Here is a 16,513-nt window from a genome sequence, read left to right on the forward strand (position 1 = left end):
TCCAGATAAAACTCCATCAGTTTTCCGTCACCTTAACCTTAATGCTTTTGTTTGATACACATCAGCAAATGACATTTTTGGATTGTTGTTTTTGTTTCTCTCCAAGAGTTCCAAAGTTCTCGCTAAGAGAGAGCTACTGTATGTGCCCCTAATTGGCTGGACGTGGTACTTCCTTGAGATTGTTTTCTGCAAAAGGAAATGGGAAGAAGACAGAGATACGGTTATTGAAGGATTAAAACGTTTGGCTGATTATCCTGAATATATGTGGGTAAGTGTCGGGTTCCTCCGCTAGTATCGACTGCTGGAAATGAAATGGTGAAGGTGGCACTATTGTGGTACAGTAGCCTTGTATATCAGGAGAAGGTCTGCTCCCTTCTGTTCCTCACGTGCTGTCATGGAAAATGTGTTCTGTTTCAGGAGGTCTTTTGGGATATGCTTGTAAAGTGTGGCTCTGTTTTCCTGTTGGTAATTAAAGGCATTTGGAAAGCAGTTCAGAAGCTTGCACAGATGATTTAGAAGCTTATAATGTACAAATCAAGCTTGTGTAATACTTAAAAATAAGTTCAGATAAAATGTATACCTTTTTATTATTTTTAAAATAATAAGTAGCAGCTCATATTTGACTACTAAATCTATATAATCTTAAGTTACGTTTTCTGAGGTAGACACAACAAAAATTTCTTCTGGTTTTGAGTGCATCTGGGTGGGGTGGATGCACAGACCATGAATTTTAGTAGGAATTTCTTCTGTTAGTATGTTCTTTGATCTGTAAAATTAGATGTATCCTAAAAAGTCTCTATGAGAGCATATGGTAAGATTACAACTGTTTTTGCAGTTATGCTTCTCCTTTTTATTTTGACACTATTTGAAGCCAAGGGTGGAACATATATGTTTCATTATGTACAAAGTTGTTAGATTTTACTGCAGAAATACAGTAGTATAATCAACCTATTAACCTTCTTTTAACTTTGAATGCAAATGTTTTGATAAGTTTACTGTTTAGCTTTTATAGCAGTGTGTTTAATGTGGAGTTATTTGGCTCATAAAACATTTTAAGATGCTTTTTGCACGGTTCAAGTGAATTTCAATATTCAGTAAAGCTTGTTAAAATGAATAGTGAAATAGTAGGTCTTAACATGTACATAGTGAATGGATCATTTGTTTTTTTATCATTACTACAAATAAAATATCTGGACAATGTGTTTTAAACTACTTAATTGCTTGAATACATGGGTATGAACTAAATATATCCTCCTGATTAATGTTTAAACATATATATACACCAATTAAAATATGCCAAGACTTTATTTTAATTGCAAGTCTATACGTTATAATGATTCTATCATTGATAACCAAGAACTAGTCTCTAGGGAAAACAACAAAAAAAAATGTAAATGCAAAACACAGTTATTTAAATCAAGACTTCCTGCTTGGTAATTTAAATCATGATTAAAATTGACTTGAATAAATCAATTCCCTATTTTTTGTGCATTCTAAATGTTGCAATTAGCACAGTCTGTGCAACCTTTCTTCGTTAAGTCTTTTTCACCCAGGCCCTGCGGTGCAGCCTGTACCTTGCTCACATACTTGGCTCGGAAAGGTTGCTGCACCACTGAGTACAAGAAGGGGAGAATTTGGTGCAGCAGAAAGAGAACTTGAATTTAAGACCAGAGGCTGGGCGTACAATATTGGCCTCTGTACCTTCAGCTGTTCTCACCACCTGTCTGCGGTGGTCAGTCGGGTTTTGGTAATGGGAATTCGTTCCCTTAAGGGCCAAATGAAGATTGCAGGGCCAGCTTCCATGCTGTCACGCACTCAGGCACTTCCGACTACTGTGTGTGTGGCTTTGCAGTCCTAACATTTTGTTCGATTTACCTTTTATGATGCATGGTGTGTATACACTACAGAGAAAAAAGTCAAGCAGCCACAGCGCCGACAAACAGCAGGTATATGGTGACTCACTCAACAAGTGTTTCTTTCGAACTGTAACATTACAGCATTGCATGAGGCTGCTGTGAGAAAGAGCAGTAGCAACCTTACCTTCCTGCCATGCCCGTTGCTTACTTGTGATGCAGAGGTTTGTGTTTTTGAAAGCTGCACTGTTCCCAAGGAAAAATGGATGTCCACCTTTCAGAAAGACCAGGGATAAACAGAAGTTCACCCCAGGGCGCTCAGATGGGCTTTGTTTGTCTGCTCTTGGCTTTGCTTCTGGTCTCTCTCACAAGTAGAGCAGATGTAACAGAGATGCTAGAGAAGGGCAGATAAATTGTTTTGTGCTGCATGAAGTCAGGGTGGGAGGATTTAAGTCTTTACTTGTTGCTCAGGATACTACACTCAGATTGATGCCTTACATTGTGAACAAGGTAAAGGTTTTAGAGAAAGGCACCATTTTTTATGAACACAACCGATACAAGTTAAAAATAAAAATCAGAAAATCTTTCAGGCAAACAGGTCTGTCCTCAGATGAGTAGTTCTGGTTGTACAGTACAAATTTTAAACAAGCAAGTTAGTGATTAATGTTTTTTTCTAAAATAGTCATGTACTGATAATTGGATTGCTTTCTCTGATTTGTAGGTTAGTCCATAACCAGCCAGCTAAATCTTTAATGGATTGTTTTTTTCTTTTTAAATAAACATTTCAGGTATAACTATTTAGATTTTTGTTACCTTAAATTTGCTTCCAATGTAGTTAAATATAATCTATGCTGAATGAGTTGTAAGGTGGTACTTGTGCCTCCTACTTGATGATCAAATCAGGTAACTGAAGTGTGTGTGTGCACCGCTGTATGTTTATGTTACAAAAATTTTTTTGTATTCTGCTTGGTTTCTTGTAGTCACAAAATATCCTTGTTTTTGCCTTCTGTCTTATTTTACTAGTTTCTCCTGTATTGTGAAGGAACTCGTTTTACAGAAACCAAGCATCGTATCAGTATGGAGGTAGCCGAATCCAAGGGGTTGCCTAAACTGAAATACCACCTATTGCCCAGAACCAAAGGTTTCACCACTGCTGTCCAGTGTCTCAGGGGAACAGGTACTGGCAAGCTGCTATTCATTCTTCACATTAATTGTAATGTATAGCGCATTGTAGTATACTCTGTTGTTCATTTTGTCCATTACAATTAGCAAGTTGGAAGTAATAATCATTCACCATGTCAACTGTAATTTGTGCCACATAACTGTTACCACTCTTAAAAAAAAAAAAAAAAAAACTTCTTAGGTGTGTCATTGTTGCTTAGTTCATCATGTCATCTTGTGTTTTGGTAACACACGTGCAACATAGATGGGAATGTCAGGTGGCTGAGAGAGAAAAATAAAACATGTTAAATAAAACATGTTAACACAAAATAGTGAAGGACTCTGCTACCTGACATCAAGGCTTGTGCAAGGCCCTGTTGCTGTTTAATGCAAGGATGCTGGCAACATGGTTGCTAGAATTGCTGATATAACATCTTTTTTTTTTTCTTTTTTTGCAACAGTTGCAGCAGTGTATGATGTAACACTAAATTTCAGAGGAAACAAGAACCCCTCCTTATTAGGAATTCTTTATGGAAAGAAATATGAAGCAGATATGTGTGTAAGGTGAGCATATAATGATGGTGAGCCCTAAGATGCATGCTTTGGCGTGTCGAAGTGTATTCGGATTTCACAGGGAAGCATCCTCTGCTGTAGTCCTCTTTGCTTTGTCATTCAAGTTTCTCTGCAGGCCACAGAGACCTCCTTGTCATGCCCCCACCCCAGCTTCAGTTTATTTTCACGTTTCAGGTCCCCTGATTTTGCCCAGCAAGTCAGAGAGCATTGGATGGACTTTTTAAGCCTGGTTATAACTGTACTGTCTGTCCAGCTGGGGTTTCCCCAAACTTTGTGTGGTGAGGGCACTTGCATGCCTTTCTTTTCTCTGCTGGGAACAGAAAGGAAGTGTTCTGTTCCCTACCCAGTCCCTTGTGAGCATACGTATAGTATAAATAACCTGCCCAGCATCAGTAGTCTCCTGTAGAAAGTGGCGTAAAGCTCCTTATTGTGCCAGTTTGTCCCCTTCTCTCACATGGCTTGATTAGCAGATTAGAAGTTAAATAATGCTGAAATTCAAATATATGAATGAGGTGGTACATTCCTCACATTCTTTTTTTTTTTGCCTGAAAGAGTGATTGCTAACCCCTACCTCCATGCAGCATGTAGGTGCATGCATGCACACCTACGTGTGCTTTCTCTTTCTTGCTTTCTCCTTGTTGCTGCCTTCTTCAAAAGCTTCTTGTGATCATAAAAGCTACCAATGCTTTCCTGTTGAATTTCCTCTTTTCCCTTTTATGTCTGGACTTGACAAACGACCTGGTTGTTCTTCCCACAGTTCTTCTGACAGCTCACTTCTGGTACTTGAAGTAGCAGGACTACTTGCTACTTCCCTTACTCCGTTCACCTCTGGCCTTGGGTCTGTGCACTGCAGGTGCATAGCACTGGCTCTGTACATTGTCCTAATGAAAGACAGTGTGTCATGCCAGAGCTTCCAAGGGTGAAAGACTTTATAGGGACCTGCACTTATTATCCATTGTGTCAAGGTACTGTAGCAACAGTTCTGTGGAAGAAATGCTGTCCCAGGGGAGGCAGGGTGCTGCAGCCCTAGTGGGGAAGGACACATCCCTGATGAAGAAAGTGAGCAGACGACTTACAAGTTAGTTAAACAGCATGTAAGGTGGTTGCCACCTCTAATTCCATACTGGCACTACATGTGTGTTATGTATTTACCTAGATCCAGGGTACACGTGCATGGATGTACATCTGCATAGTTATACACTGAGCAGCTGCATTCAGTTAAATATCCTATGGCTTGCTAAGCTATCCTATGGCTATTGTATCTCAGTACAAGTAAGTTGGTCTTATTTATTGATGAGGAGAGAAGAGAAATGTTTTCATTAGTCTTTAGAAGAGATTTGGTTTCATAAAATTCTGTCAAAGATAGTGTTGCCAAGTGAAATTACTAATTGTACCCTGTTAAAGAAGATAATAACTATGTTTTTCTGTAATTTTGATTTATAATATGTTTGTGGACTGAATCAACATTCTCAAGATGTTTTTCTATACTTGAAGCTTCCACACTGTATCGGGGAGGAAACTATTATAAAAAAGAAACTATTTTTTACAGTCGTCTTGCTGAAAATTAAACATGTCCTTGATGTGCCAGCAGACTTGGCTTAGATAGAGAAAAGAAGTATGTAAGCTCTTGTTCTTCATATATGCGTATGAAGCTACCTGTATAGAGGTAAGAAGCTTAGCTCTCTGCAGATGATCCAGTCTTTCTCCTGACAGGCTCCAGAGAAACTGATTAGCTAAATTAGTAAATGTTGTTGCTGTGAGTACCCTCTAGTGGTGATACCAATACAGTAAGGATTTTAGCAGAGAGCTTTCAGCAAATGAGCTGAGCTTTTTTTACTGCGCTTTTGTTGAGCATTATTTATATTAATTGAGCGTCTCCTCCTGTTAGAGCTATTAGAAGGAAATCTGTAAAACCTAGTTTTCAATTTGTTTATAGGATGCAGAAACTATTAGAAATGCATTAGAATATCTTCCCTCTGCTGCTGCAGACTCAAAGGCTTTAACTTTGCACTGTGGAAACATATTCCCTCGTTGAACAACACCAGATAAGTTGTCTGTGGGATCACTGTGTCTGTAGCTCTCCCAAAAGTCATAGTCCTGTTCTTACCGCCTGCCCTGCTGTAAGAGGAGCCTGATACCAATGTATGAATGTTAACAAAATGTTTGAGCTTGAGGGTGTAAGAGGTGTGTGTGCCTGCCCTATACAAACCAAGCAACTTCTTTCTGAGTTGATCCAGGATGCAGAGTTGTGTGCTGCTGAGAAAGGAGACAACACAGACATGCCATTAACATGCTCACCTATCAGAAAATAAAAGAATGCAGGAAAATAAGTTGACTCTTCACAACTAGAATCTTAAAAGGCTCCTGTTCTCAATGAGGTCAGGTCAGTACCCAGAGCTGGGCATACTTTTCCTATGCACTAAGAGAACTATATGTCTCTACCTGTATGGCCAGAGAAGCAGAGAGAGAGAGAAGAAGTACAGACTCTGTAGGTGTTTTTCCTTAGAGTTGGTACAAAGTGAATTTTTAACCACCCACCTCTCATTCCTTCAATTTTTTTCCCTCACTAGCAGAATATAACAAACAGTTATCCTGGGTATTGTCACTTTTGCTTGACTTTTTCCAGCTCTGGGTGCTTCTTTCTGAGCTCATTGGAAATCAAACAGTAATGGTTCCAGTGAGAGGGCAATAGCGTTTTCATGGGAAATGCTTACTTTACTAATGTGCTCAAACTTGATGGGTGCTTATACAGTTTGTTTTGACTTAAGAATCTGAGTTTTTGGCAGAGAATCAGGGGTTATTTAAGTCCCAATTCTTCTGCACGTAAGAGCTCTGCCATTGGTGACAGCATTACTTCTAGTTTGTGCCCTTTACTAAATGGGAGGTCTTCCCTCATAGAGGTCTAAAGTCAAACACCTAGATTTTGACTTAATTCTTTTTCTTTTTTTCATCTCTCTACTAAACTAGGAGATTTCCTCTGGAAGACATCCCTCAAGATGAAAAGGAAGCTGCAAATTGGCTTCATAAGCTTTATCAAGAAAAGGTAAATGGCTTTGCTTTCTTTTCTCCCTTTCAGGACTTCTAGGGGAATGTGTTAAGGAACTGAGAAATGCACACCATTCCACTGAAGGGAGAGAAGAGATGGAAATATTGTAAATAATTTGGCAGCCGTCCCTCAGACCGCTGGAAGGAACATTGCAGATGAGCTGTAAGGGAGCCCCTTGGCCACAGAGGGATGGCTAGTGAGTAGGTCTCAAATTGCTGGGAAGCAAAATGGCATTCAGAGTTAAGGCTGAGTTGCGAAGACTAATAGCAATCTACCAACCTTCTTATGTTCGTCATCTCCCAGATCTCTGTCATACTCTTCTAAAAGCTCCATATTCCCTGTGATGTTTTTACATACTCAAGAACTGTATGTTGGGGCAGCAAGTCAAGGCTCTTTGCCGTAATTGTCCTTTGCTTTCATGTTTCTTCCGCTGTTACTTTCTTTCTGCCTTCATGTGATACCAGTGCAGTGGTCTGTGATGCAGTACAGATAGCTCCTGAGATCTGCTGCCAGGGACCAATGTAGCACAAGGCCAGGGCGCCTTTGGAGGGCTTAAAGGTTTTTCTCATTTCTTTTTTTTTTTTTTTTCTGTTAGATGGTTGCTTTCTTGACTGCAGATTGAACAGTTCTGTGGGGAGGAAGAGAGAACTGTAATTTACTTTGCCCAGCCCTAATTGGTGGTTTGTTGAGCTTCAAATGTGATATGTGATTGAGTGATATGTGTTGAGCTTCAAATCTTGATGTGTTACTCTTCTGTGGGGGCAAATAGGAGCACAGAAATATTAACTATCCCTGTCTTTCTTCTGCTACGATAACCTATGCTGCAGCATTTCCAAGCTTATGCTTAGCCTGTAGGTAGGCAGCAAGTTATAAGGGTCTGGAAGTTTCATTTTGTTCATTTTAACCTAATTTGTTTGAATACCTAAACTCTAATGTGGTTCAGGTGGAGGAAAGTTACCTTACAAAGAGCAGTAGTGACCATCATCTATACGCCCCCCTAACCCCACACCTCCCATCGGCAGGGGTATCAGATGGGCTTGTGAGTCAGTGTAATACAGGATTAGAGAGCTTTAAAAAAAAAAAGATACTTGAATCCTGTCTCCTGCTATCATGTTTGTGCCTTTATCTAATTCCCTTGTGAAGAGACTTGTAGATGTGAGAATTCCTTCTGAAATTGTGTGATTTGAGGAGCAAACATCAAGATGTATTGTTGAGGGCTCTTCTTTCTCAGTTTCTTTGTTAAGCAGTAAACGCGGGGCTAACCAGGTGCAGCCCAGAGCACCCACTCTGCTTGGCTCTGTTCCTTGGGCACAATGCTCTGCTGTGCTTGCAAATTGAGGTCTTGGTGTTCCTTGCTGATGTTTGCTGTACTCCATTCAACTTCGGTGAGAGGTGTTGTCAGGGGAGTTATTATTTATATATATGGGTATTGTATATATTGATCTTATGGTGGGAGCAATATGTTGTAACTGGAATCCTTGAAATCGATGCAGTGTACAATAGGTACGTCCTCAAAAGGCTGTGTTACTGGCAAGAAATGCCTTGAGCTTCTCAGCCTATCATAAGGGAAGTTAAAAGAAAAACAGCTTAAGTAGGGGGGAAAAAAGTAAGAAATAGCCTAACCTGAACCATCCTTGGTAATGGCTTGGAAATCTCACAGGGCAGTCTTATAAACCTGTGGGAGAATATGGGCATGCCACTTCTTCCTGTTATTTGTTCTGTGATTGCATCTGTCTGCGGGCTCAGTTGAGAATGCAACTGCTCTGTTGAAGTTTTGTGGTTACGTACAGTGCTGTCTAAGCTGGTTAGTTTGTGCTTTGTCTTCTTTTAGCTGTATACGTAGCACTTTTCTGCTGTGACTTCAAGAAAAGTCAGCATGATTTAGTAAGTAAAAACAGGAAGAAAAACATCCAGCAAATAGACAAGTAATGTCTGAATTGACCCCTGGCCTGACAGTGCCGTAAATTCCTAAGAAATTAAGAGAACAGATGAAGATATTTGGTAGTGGAAAGGCTAATATTGTTTCAGTTTCTTATTGTGGCCAACATGGCCTTCAAAGGGCTAATACAGTAGCCTTGGCAGTTGACAGAAATGCCCAAACAGCAAAAATGCAAAAACAGCAGATGGAAATGGATGCCATGTAGTCTTGACAGACATTTACCACAGATGATGTCCTTGGTGTTGTCCTGGAGTTGACTAGTCTTGGATTGCTTAATGTAAACATTATGAACGTGTTTTCATCTGTCTTCTTTCTCTCAGGATGCTTTGCAAGAGATGTATAATCAGGAAGGCGTATTTCCTGGCCAGCAGTTTAAACCTCCTAGGAGACCATGGACTCTCCTAAACTTTCTTTTCTGGGCCACAGTTCTCCTCTCGCCTCTCTTCACATTTGGCTTTGGAGTTTTTGCAAGTGGATCACCTCTCCTTATCCTTGCATTCCTGGGATTTGTTGGAGCAGGTAATAAAAGAAGAGAAGATGCTAAGTACAGTAACATGTAACAGGATCTGTTAGCTTTAATAAGTTCTGTGTATTAATGAATATCAATGGGACTTGCAGAAGAGTACTTGGGGCTCATTTTGTAGTCTTTTATCTTGTATAGCATTTTTATCATTTGAATAGCATTAATCCAGGCAGACTTGCCTTCATATTTTAGGCAGCATCTGTAGCAATCAATATCAAGTGGGTCTTGCAGCCCATTGCTTCGGTGCCTGAAGGAGAAAATACTGACTGCACACCTTGTCTGTGATATTTAAAAAATAAAAGTAAAAAAATAAAAATTCATATGCAGCTTCACGCAGTGCACAGTTGAAAAGCAGTTGTTTGTAATTGCTTCTGAATTCGGTCTTTGAATAACTTAAAATTCTTCTTGTGTGTTTACATCTAACCTCCTAAATCCTTGAACTGGATTTAATATGTCTCCCTTTTCTCTGTTATGTTTTAAAGCTTCCTTTGGAGTTCGTAGACTGATAGGAGTAACTGAAATAGAAAAAGGCTCCAGCTATGGCAACCAAGAATTCAAGAAAAAGGAATAACTGACAGCTGCAGTTCAGCACATATAATGAGACTATGGTACCTGATTAACTTCAGTTAAAAAAACAAACACTTAGAAACTATCTTTTTCTTAATAACTGATGACTAATATTAATGAATAAAACTTGAGCCAAGAATGAAGAATTTGGAGGCATCAACTGAAAAGAACGCATCAACTTTCTGCCTGTTTAAGGATTACTGTAGTCAAACTATGGGAGAAAATCTGGGGTGGGGGGGAGGAGGAAATTAATTTTTCTTGCTTTGTTGGGGGTTTGGGGGTGGGGGGAGAAGAGAGGTCATTGGGCATGGCCATGTGCATCGTCAGATGACTGAATACACTGGTTTCTGTCAAGAGCACTACACTCACTTTTACAACAGGAGCCATTGAATGTTTCTTCTTGCTAAAGCCAACATAGCATTTGATTTTTCAACTTTTTTATTAATGATCCAGGAAAAAACAACCATTCTTTAATTAATTATAGATGTTCACTGGATTAGTCTCTTTGGAAAGGTTGTGTTTTCATGGCTACAGATTAAATCCTATTTGTATGTTACACTGATACATTTTATTTTCAGGCAACATCTTAAAACTTCTATAATGTAAGAGAACACGTAATGGAGTTTGGAAGCAGTGCGTTACTGATCAGCACATGACGTAGAACAGATCCATTAGTATTAAAAGAGTATAAAATTCTCATCGTATCTCCTGCCAACTGCTCAAGGCTGTTTAATTTCTAAATATTACCTCAGTCTTGAGTGTTGTTAGCCCTGTTTCACATCATGTATGTATGTAATTTTGAGTCTGTTTGCATTTGTTTTGTTTTCTGAACTAATTTTGACCGTGGGATTTGGAGTTGTGCAAAGAAGGAAATTTATTCAATTGTCCTGATGTTTTTTCCTTTTATTTCTGTTCACGTCTGTCATCACCAAAGTCCAGTTCAACCAAGATCTCTCAGTAAACTGGGGGATAACGGCAGAAACTAGCACAATAGTTTTCAAAATCTTGTATTTTACAAGAATTCTGAAAGGAGAGGTCTGTAGCAGTAAGATTCCAAACACCGGCATCTCTTGAACTTCTAGTGGGAGTTTTGACATTGATTCAAATGGGGACCAGGATCTTACCCTGTGTGCTGTAATGGTAGGGTGTGCTGCACTTTCTACTTGGTTGTGTTATAGATGTTAATGTGAAGAATATTGCAAGGTGAGTTGTGCTGTTAAGCATTAGAATGAGTGTGGGGTCTCTTCAGGGATTTAAATATCTTTAGTTTTGCTTGTTGTCCTTTGGATTTTTTCACTAAAATAGAGATCAGAATCATGGCTGTACCTCTTATTTTTTCATAAACGCACATTTTAAGACTTTTGCAGATTGCTGCTGTGTGCACAGCTGCAGAATTATTCTCAAGTAGATGGGAGCTACCTATATGTTTAAGTCTGAAGGCCAAAATCTGCATTTGGCTACGCTCAGAAGTTGGTGAAATGGGTTGCAGATCTACAGCTGGGGGCAGAAACCAACTCTTGAGGTCTGCCATTTTAGCTGCCATTTAGAATATTTATCTCACTCTTGCAAATAGCAGATCTTATCAGAGCACTGATTATTTTTTATCTTTGCTCTAGCAACCACAATAAGAGAGTAATCATCTACCTTCTTTTCATATTTACTCCGTTAGAATGTAACCTCTTCTCCCACAGGTTTTTCTGTCTAGAAGAGCAATTTTGTAACTTGGAAAAATATTTTACTGTGGATCGTTAGTCACTGTTCTGTCATGCACTTGATTTTTATTAGTGGTCTTTCCAACGGAATGATTTGAAGGATAACCTATGTTGTCTGTCTCCTGAGACTCATCCTCACCGAATCATTGTACCTGTAGCTCCAGCATTACTGTGTCATCTTTCTACCCTACAAAAAGTCTTCCCTAAGACGGGACACAAAACTGTTGTTCATGTTGGTAGAAATTGGAATATGATTTGGGAATTGAGGAGAATAGATCCTAGCCATGACTCTGTTTTCCTTACTGAGTGTTTTTGTACTCTGTCTTTAAATATGGTTAGAATTCTAAATGCTGATAAATATAACTCTGATTTTTCCCTGTTTTTTAACCAGAGGGCTAAAACCAGTGAGCTTTTCTTTCTTTTCATTCCCCCCTCCCCTTTTTTTTCCCCGTAAGTAATTCAGTAATGGATATAATTCTTGTTTGTTAGAAAGATGCTACACATGCTGTATACTTGCTTCCTGAAGATGGTATTGAGTGTATATATAAACTGTACCAGCTTAGCAAAGTGAGGCTTGCAAAGCAGGCTGACCACTGGCTGTTTTATACTTACACTTTGGGTGGTATATTAATAGGGCATGACAAGAATTTGACAAAATAAATCCCTTCTTAATGTTGAGAAGAGGGGGAGTGCTTAAAGGGGAAGGGAATTAATAGCCTTTCTCTTTATGGGATTCTTTTCTCCTCTTAGTGCATGTAACTCCTTATTAGGAATCATGGGATTAGTGCATGTACATCAAGGGGAGAATAATCAATGTTTCATATTTTCTTATAACTTATTGGTCATGCTTTCTTTTTCAAAATATAATACATGCATCATCATTTACTTAATTTGCTCTTCTAAACGGACATATCAGTAACCATTTGGAAGATCGAAATATACAGCAATGTACAAAACAGTGAAAAACAACACAAATCTCTTCATTTTGAATTTTATCTCCTCAAATAGGAGTTTTTATATACGCACGAGCGCACACATACACAGAGTATGTATAAATTAAAATTACTGGAAATAGCTGAAGTTAATGTCACTAATGAAGATTAGCAGGTGGCTTGGATTGGAAAAGTGAGCGTAGATTTTATATCTTACACTATTTTCTTCTGGTTTAATAGATTATAGCTTGTATATTTGACTACCAAGCCCTTTAAGAGCAATAATAAACAAAAATATATCATGTTTTTTTGTCTTTTGCTTTTCAACCATGCTAAGTTTAATAAACTTAAAGCTGTAGGATCATTTCCTCTCTCCACCTTTCAAAACATTCATTTATTGCTTGATCGTTTAGATTAAATACCATGTCCTCCAGCATGGACCTGCAAGCTGACTGTCATGGATCTCAGCATTGACTCTGAAGGTGACTAATATGGGCCATGGCAGCACCCATCGTTGTCGTGAAGAACAACGATATTGCTCTCAAAGTGGGATTTGCAATTCCAAGATAGCATCATGTCGACCTACGTCTTAAGAAGCTGGTGGGAGAGCTCTGAGGCTACTGGTGTTGTGATGTCTCGCAGTTAGGAAGGCACAAAAAGCTGATGCTGAAGAAGGATGGGTTGTGATCTGTCTGGATAGCTGGTATCCAGAGGTCTTGGCTCAATAGGGATTACAGTTCTCTGTTGCTCATTGTGGGCTGAATGTGCTCTTGCAATTGACTTAGTGTTACTGAGCAAAATATTTGTCTCTGGCACAAAGAGCATGGGCAACGTTCCTTTGTTTTGCTTTAACTTATCTTGAAGGGCTCTATACTTAATTGCTGACCAATGAATATGACTACTACCTTTTGTCCTAATTGCCTAGTGTTCACGGAAAAAAGTGAATGTGTCTGCTCACTTCCACGTGATACCGCTTGTCACATCTACTGATGTCTGTATACTTGCTTGCCTGTATTTTCTGCAGATGGTTCGGTTATGACCTCCTGGCTGGAACTTGGAGCTTTCCAGTTCAACTAATACTAAAGAAATCATCTCACGTAGCTGGGTTTTTGTCTTCCTGCATTTTGGGCACTGGTTGACATGCTCAGTAGGTATGAAGTGACATAACTCTGTTTAAGTCTACTGATGATGCAACTTTGCTGCTTCTGAGCAAAACTTTGTTAGGGAGGGTACGTCCTTCTCAGGCCTGCCTCACATAGGCCTGCATTACCTGGTAAGAGGTCTCTCTCTGGCATCAATGAAACCAATAAATGGGATTTCACTAAGGCTGGAGCAACTAACAAGGAGTAGTCAATGTACATCTGATAATTGCTAAAGGTACCGTTTCTGTCTGGGACTACCCCAAAACCTGTATTCACTTCACGTACGTTTTGATTAGAGAAACATGGGGTTGGAGGCTTTTACTAATGCTGAATTCACACTGTGCAACGTTTCAGATTGAAGACAATGTTCACATATCTTGGCATCTTGGAGAAGTACATAGTAAGTCTAAGGTCAACATTGGATAGACTTAGCCCAACTGTGTTTCATACAGATGCTGAAGGCCAATGCAAATACAAGTGAAACATCCATTCCTAGGTTCCCTTTTGGAAATTGGACGCACTGGAGTAGCTCACAGCATCTCCTGGATGCCCATGTGCTTATGTCACTTGGTATGAAGTTTCTCGCTCGCCGTAGTCCCAGTTGCACGATCCTGGCTCATGCCTGGGAAGAAAAGCCCTTCTTCTTCATGGTAATGCTGAATTTGTACTTTGAAGCAGTTTGTCACACCTGCTGGTTTCCATATTTCTGAACTTTTGGATCCATAACGGGCTGCTCTGGAGCTGCCAGCACTGGGTGAAGCTGGGGTTTGAAGCAGGTACAGTTTTGCTGAAAGCTGCAACACGCACAGCTGAATGGAGGAGAAAGACGGACAGATACGGCCAAATTCTTTCCCCCAAGCCAAGCAATGGAAGAATTGCCAGGAGCTTTGTAAACCAGAGATGAGCATGTATGTGGGCAGGCACATTCTGATCTGTAACATGAATGTGAAACCACTTGGTGACAACTTACAAGGTAACCCTCACTATTTTCATGCAACTGGGGTCAGAATTGGTCTTGAAGGGCCTATCTCCTTGTTACAGAGGGCAACTTTTTATTTTGTCACACCTCCTATTTATCTTGAAGAATAGTTTATCTGATTGTCGCAGTGATCTCTGCACCAAGATCCCTGCAGATTTAAATAAATAAATATTTTTGAGGGAAGACTTACTGGAAGCCAGTGTAATGGGGTGTGAACCACATTTGCTACCCACCAGAAAATGGCATGGAAACACTACACGATTTGGAGTTGGGAAGACAGTGGATTGGCATCCATAAGCCAAATGTGTCATGTTTCTCTTATCTTTGACCTCTCTAAGTTTATAGAAGATTGCCTGGATTTCTTAAAATGTTACACCCATACAGACTGGCACAAAAGCTACTCTGCAGTTTTTGAAACTCAGAGGAAGGTTAATTTTCACTTTTCAGAGTGCTTGAGTGTAGTTGATTGTCTATTTCCAAAAAGCTTTACAAACTCCATTAGCAAGAGAAGCATTTTATCTTTTTTAAGAGGAAATGTATTTTAAAAATAGACACTTTATCAGAAACTGGAATATAATAGTAATTTTTAAACCTAACTTGGAAGTATTTGAAGTATTCTTTAGTGTAGGGGCTACCACCACTAATTTTCAGTCTTACCTGATTTTTTTTTTTTTTTTTTTTGCCAAGGTATATTTTCAAGGAAACCATAACAATTTACTAGTTACATCGCAATCTAATTTGAGAAGAGCAGAAGAGTAGGTGGCACAGGCTAATCAGGAATGCAAATTCTTCCCAAGGCATCAGATAGACCTTTATTATTTGCACTTGTGCACAGAGACAAGCTGTATCACTTGCATTATTTTGCTTCAGCTTTGTCAGAGATGTACGCTGTGACAATTGAATGCTACTTGCCTGAAAGCCAGGAAGCTCCTGTAAACTGGCATGTTACTCACTCATAAAGATCACCAGCAAGTACCGTAGCTTTAATGAAAACCTCTTTAATGAGAAAACTAACCCTCCTTAACGTTATTGATCGGTTGTTACAAACTCATGCTTTGGAGGGAAGTGTCATGATTATTAGCCAAATCTAGCAAGTAATAAAACTGTATACAGGGTACACATTTACTGTGCATGTGTATATATTTTTGTACATTTTTACAGTTATTTCCTACACTTGATTCTTTTGATGTTCAGAAGAGATGCGTCTGAATCTGGTTAAAAAAAATAAAACAAAACGAAGCCTAACCCTGTCACTCACTGTAGTTTCTAAAAAGAACTGTGCCCAAACAAATACACAGATTTACAGTGCTATGCAAATTTCACTTTGTAAGTTGTCTCTTAAATTTTGTTTAAGTAGTTCATGCTGTTTTTACTGAGCTTTCAGAAAAAAAAAATGCAAACGACTCGTCTTGTAAAATAAAATAGTTTTGGCTGTGTGAAAGTACTGTATATTAGAATCTCGTTCATGCGTTCAGTTGCTTATCTGAACTGTTTGTATGTGACTTTGTACATAATATGCTGGCATAGATTTTTTTTTTTAATTGTGCTTAAGAAAGGGTGACTGCCCAACATCTGTTTTTCTGCACTGTTCCTGAATAAGTAGCTGATATGGAAAGGGAAGATCTACATTCTTTTCATATTTGGCACACTTTTTTGTAACTAAGCGTGCACTAAGGGCTATTTTGCTTTTTGTTTTGTTTGATTTTATTTCCATTTATGCTTTTTTTTTTTGGTCTCTATCCTGCAAACTGATCCATGCAAGGGCCACATGTCTGCAGCAATAATCTGGGTGGATCACCATTTCGGGGGGACTGGAAACCTGGGCATAGATAACAAGCTAAACAGGACTTCCATCACTGTCATTAAGAACTGGGGAGGGACTGTGCATTACTGCACCATTCATAGAATTGGTGTATGAAGTTTTTTCACGGTTCTTTCACATAACCATCTTTCACATAACCAGGATGCAGAAGGAAAGGATGTTTCTTCCCAAGAAAGCACAAAGCTGTATGATCTAAGAAGCTGCGAGTCCAGCAGGCTAAGCTGGCTGTACGAGATAGATGCTGTAGATTAAACCATTTTTTCA

The 16,513-nt window shown here is 39.2% G+C and overlaps 1 protein-coding gene across 3 annotated transcripts in view; it reads left to right on the forward strand.

The window, feature by feature from the left end:
* The window catches only part of AGPAT3 (1-acylglycerol-3-phosphate O-acyltransferase 3), a 94,585-nt gene extending 78,631 nt beyond the window's left edge, over positions 1–15,954 (forward strand). For all 3 annotated transcript variants that reach the window (XM_035546002.2, XM_035546003.2, XM_035546005.2), the window contains 6 exons: positions 107–268; positions 2,877–3,030; positions 3,476–3,578; positions 6,555–6,630; positions 8,893–9,091; positions 9,578–15,954. In XM_035546002.2, coding sequence (XP_035401895.1) covers positions 107–268; positions 2,877–3,030; positions 3,476–3,578; positions 6,555–6,630; positions 8,893–9,091; positions 9,578–9,666 — 783 coding nt within the window. In that variant the 3' untranslated portion in view covers positions 9,667–15,954. The remainder of the gene's footprint in view (positions 1–106; positions 269–2,876; positions 3,031–3,475; positions 3,579–6,554; positions 6,631–8,892; positions 9,092–9,577) is intronic.
* Positions 15,955–16,513: the final 559 nt, after the last annotated feature.

Source organism: Cygnus atratus, chromosome 1 (genome assembly GCF_013377495.2).
Source record: "Cygnus atratus isolate AKBS03 ecotype Queensland, Australia chromosome 1, CAtr_DNAZoo_HiC_assembly, whole genome shotgun sequence".
NCBI classification, from domain to species: Eukaryota; Metazoa; Chordata; class Aves; order Anseriformes; family Anatidae; genus Cygnus; species Cygnus atratus.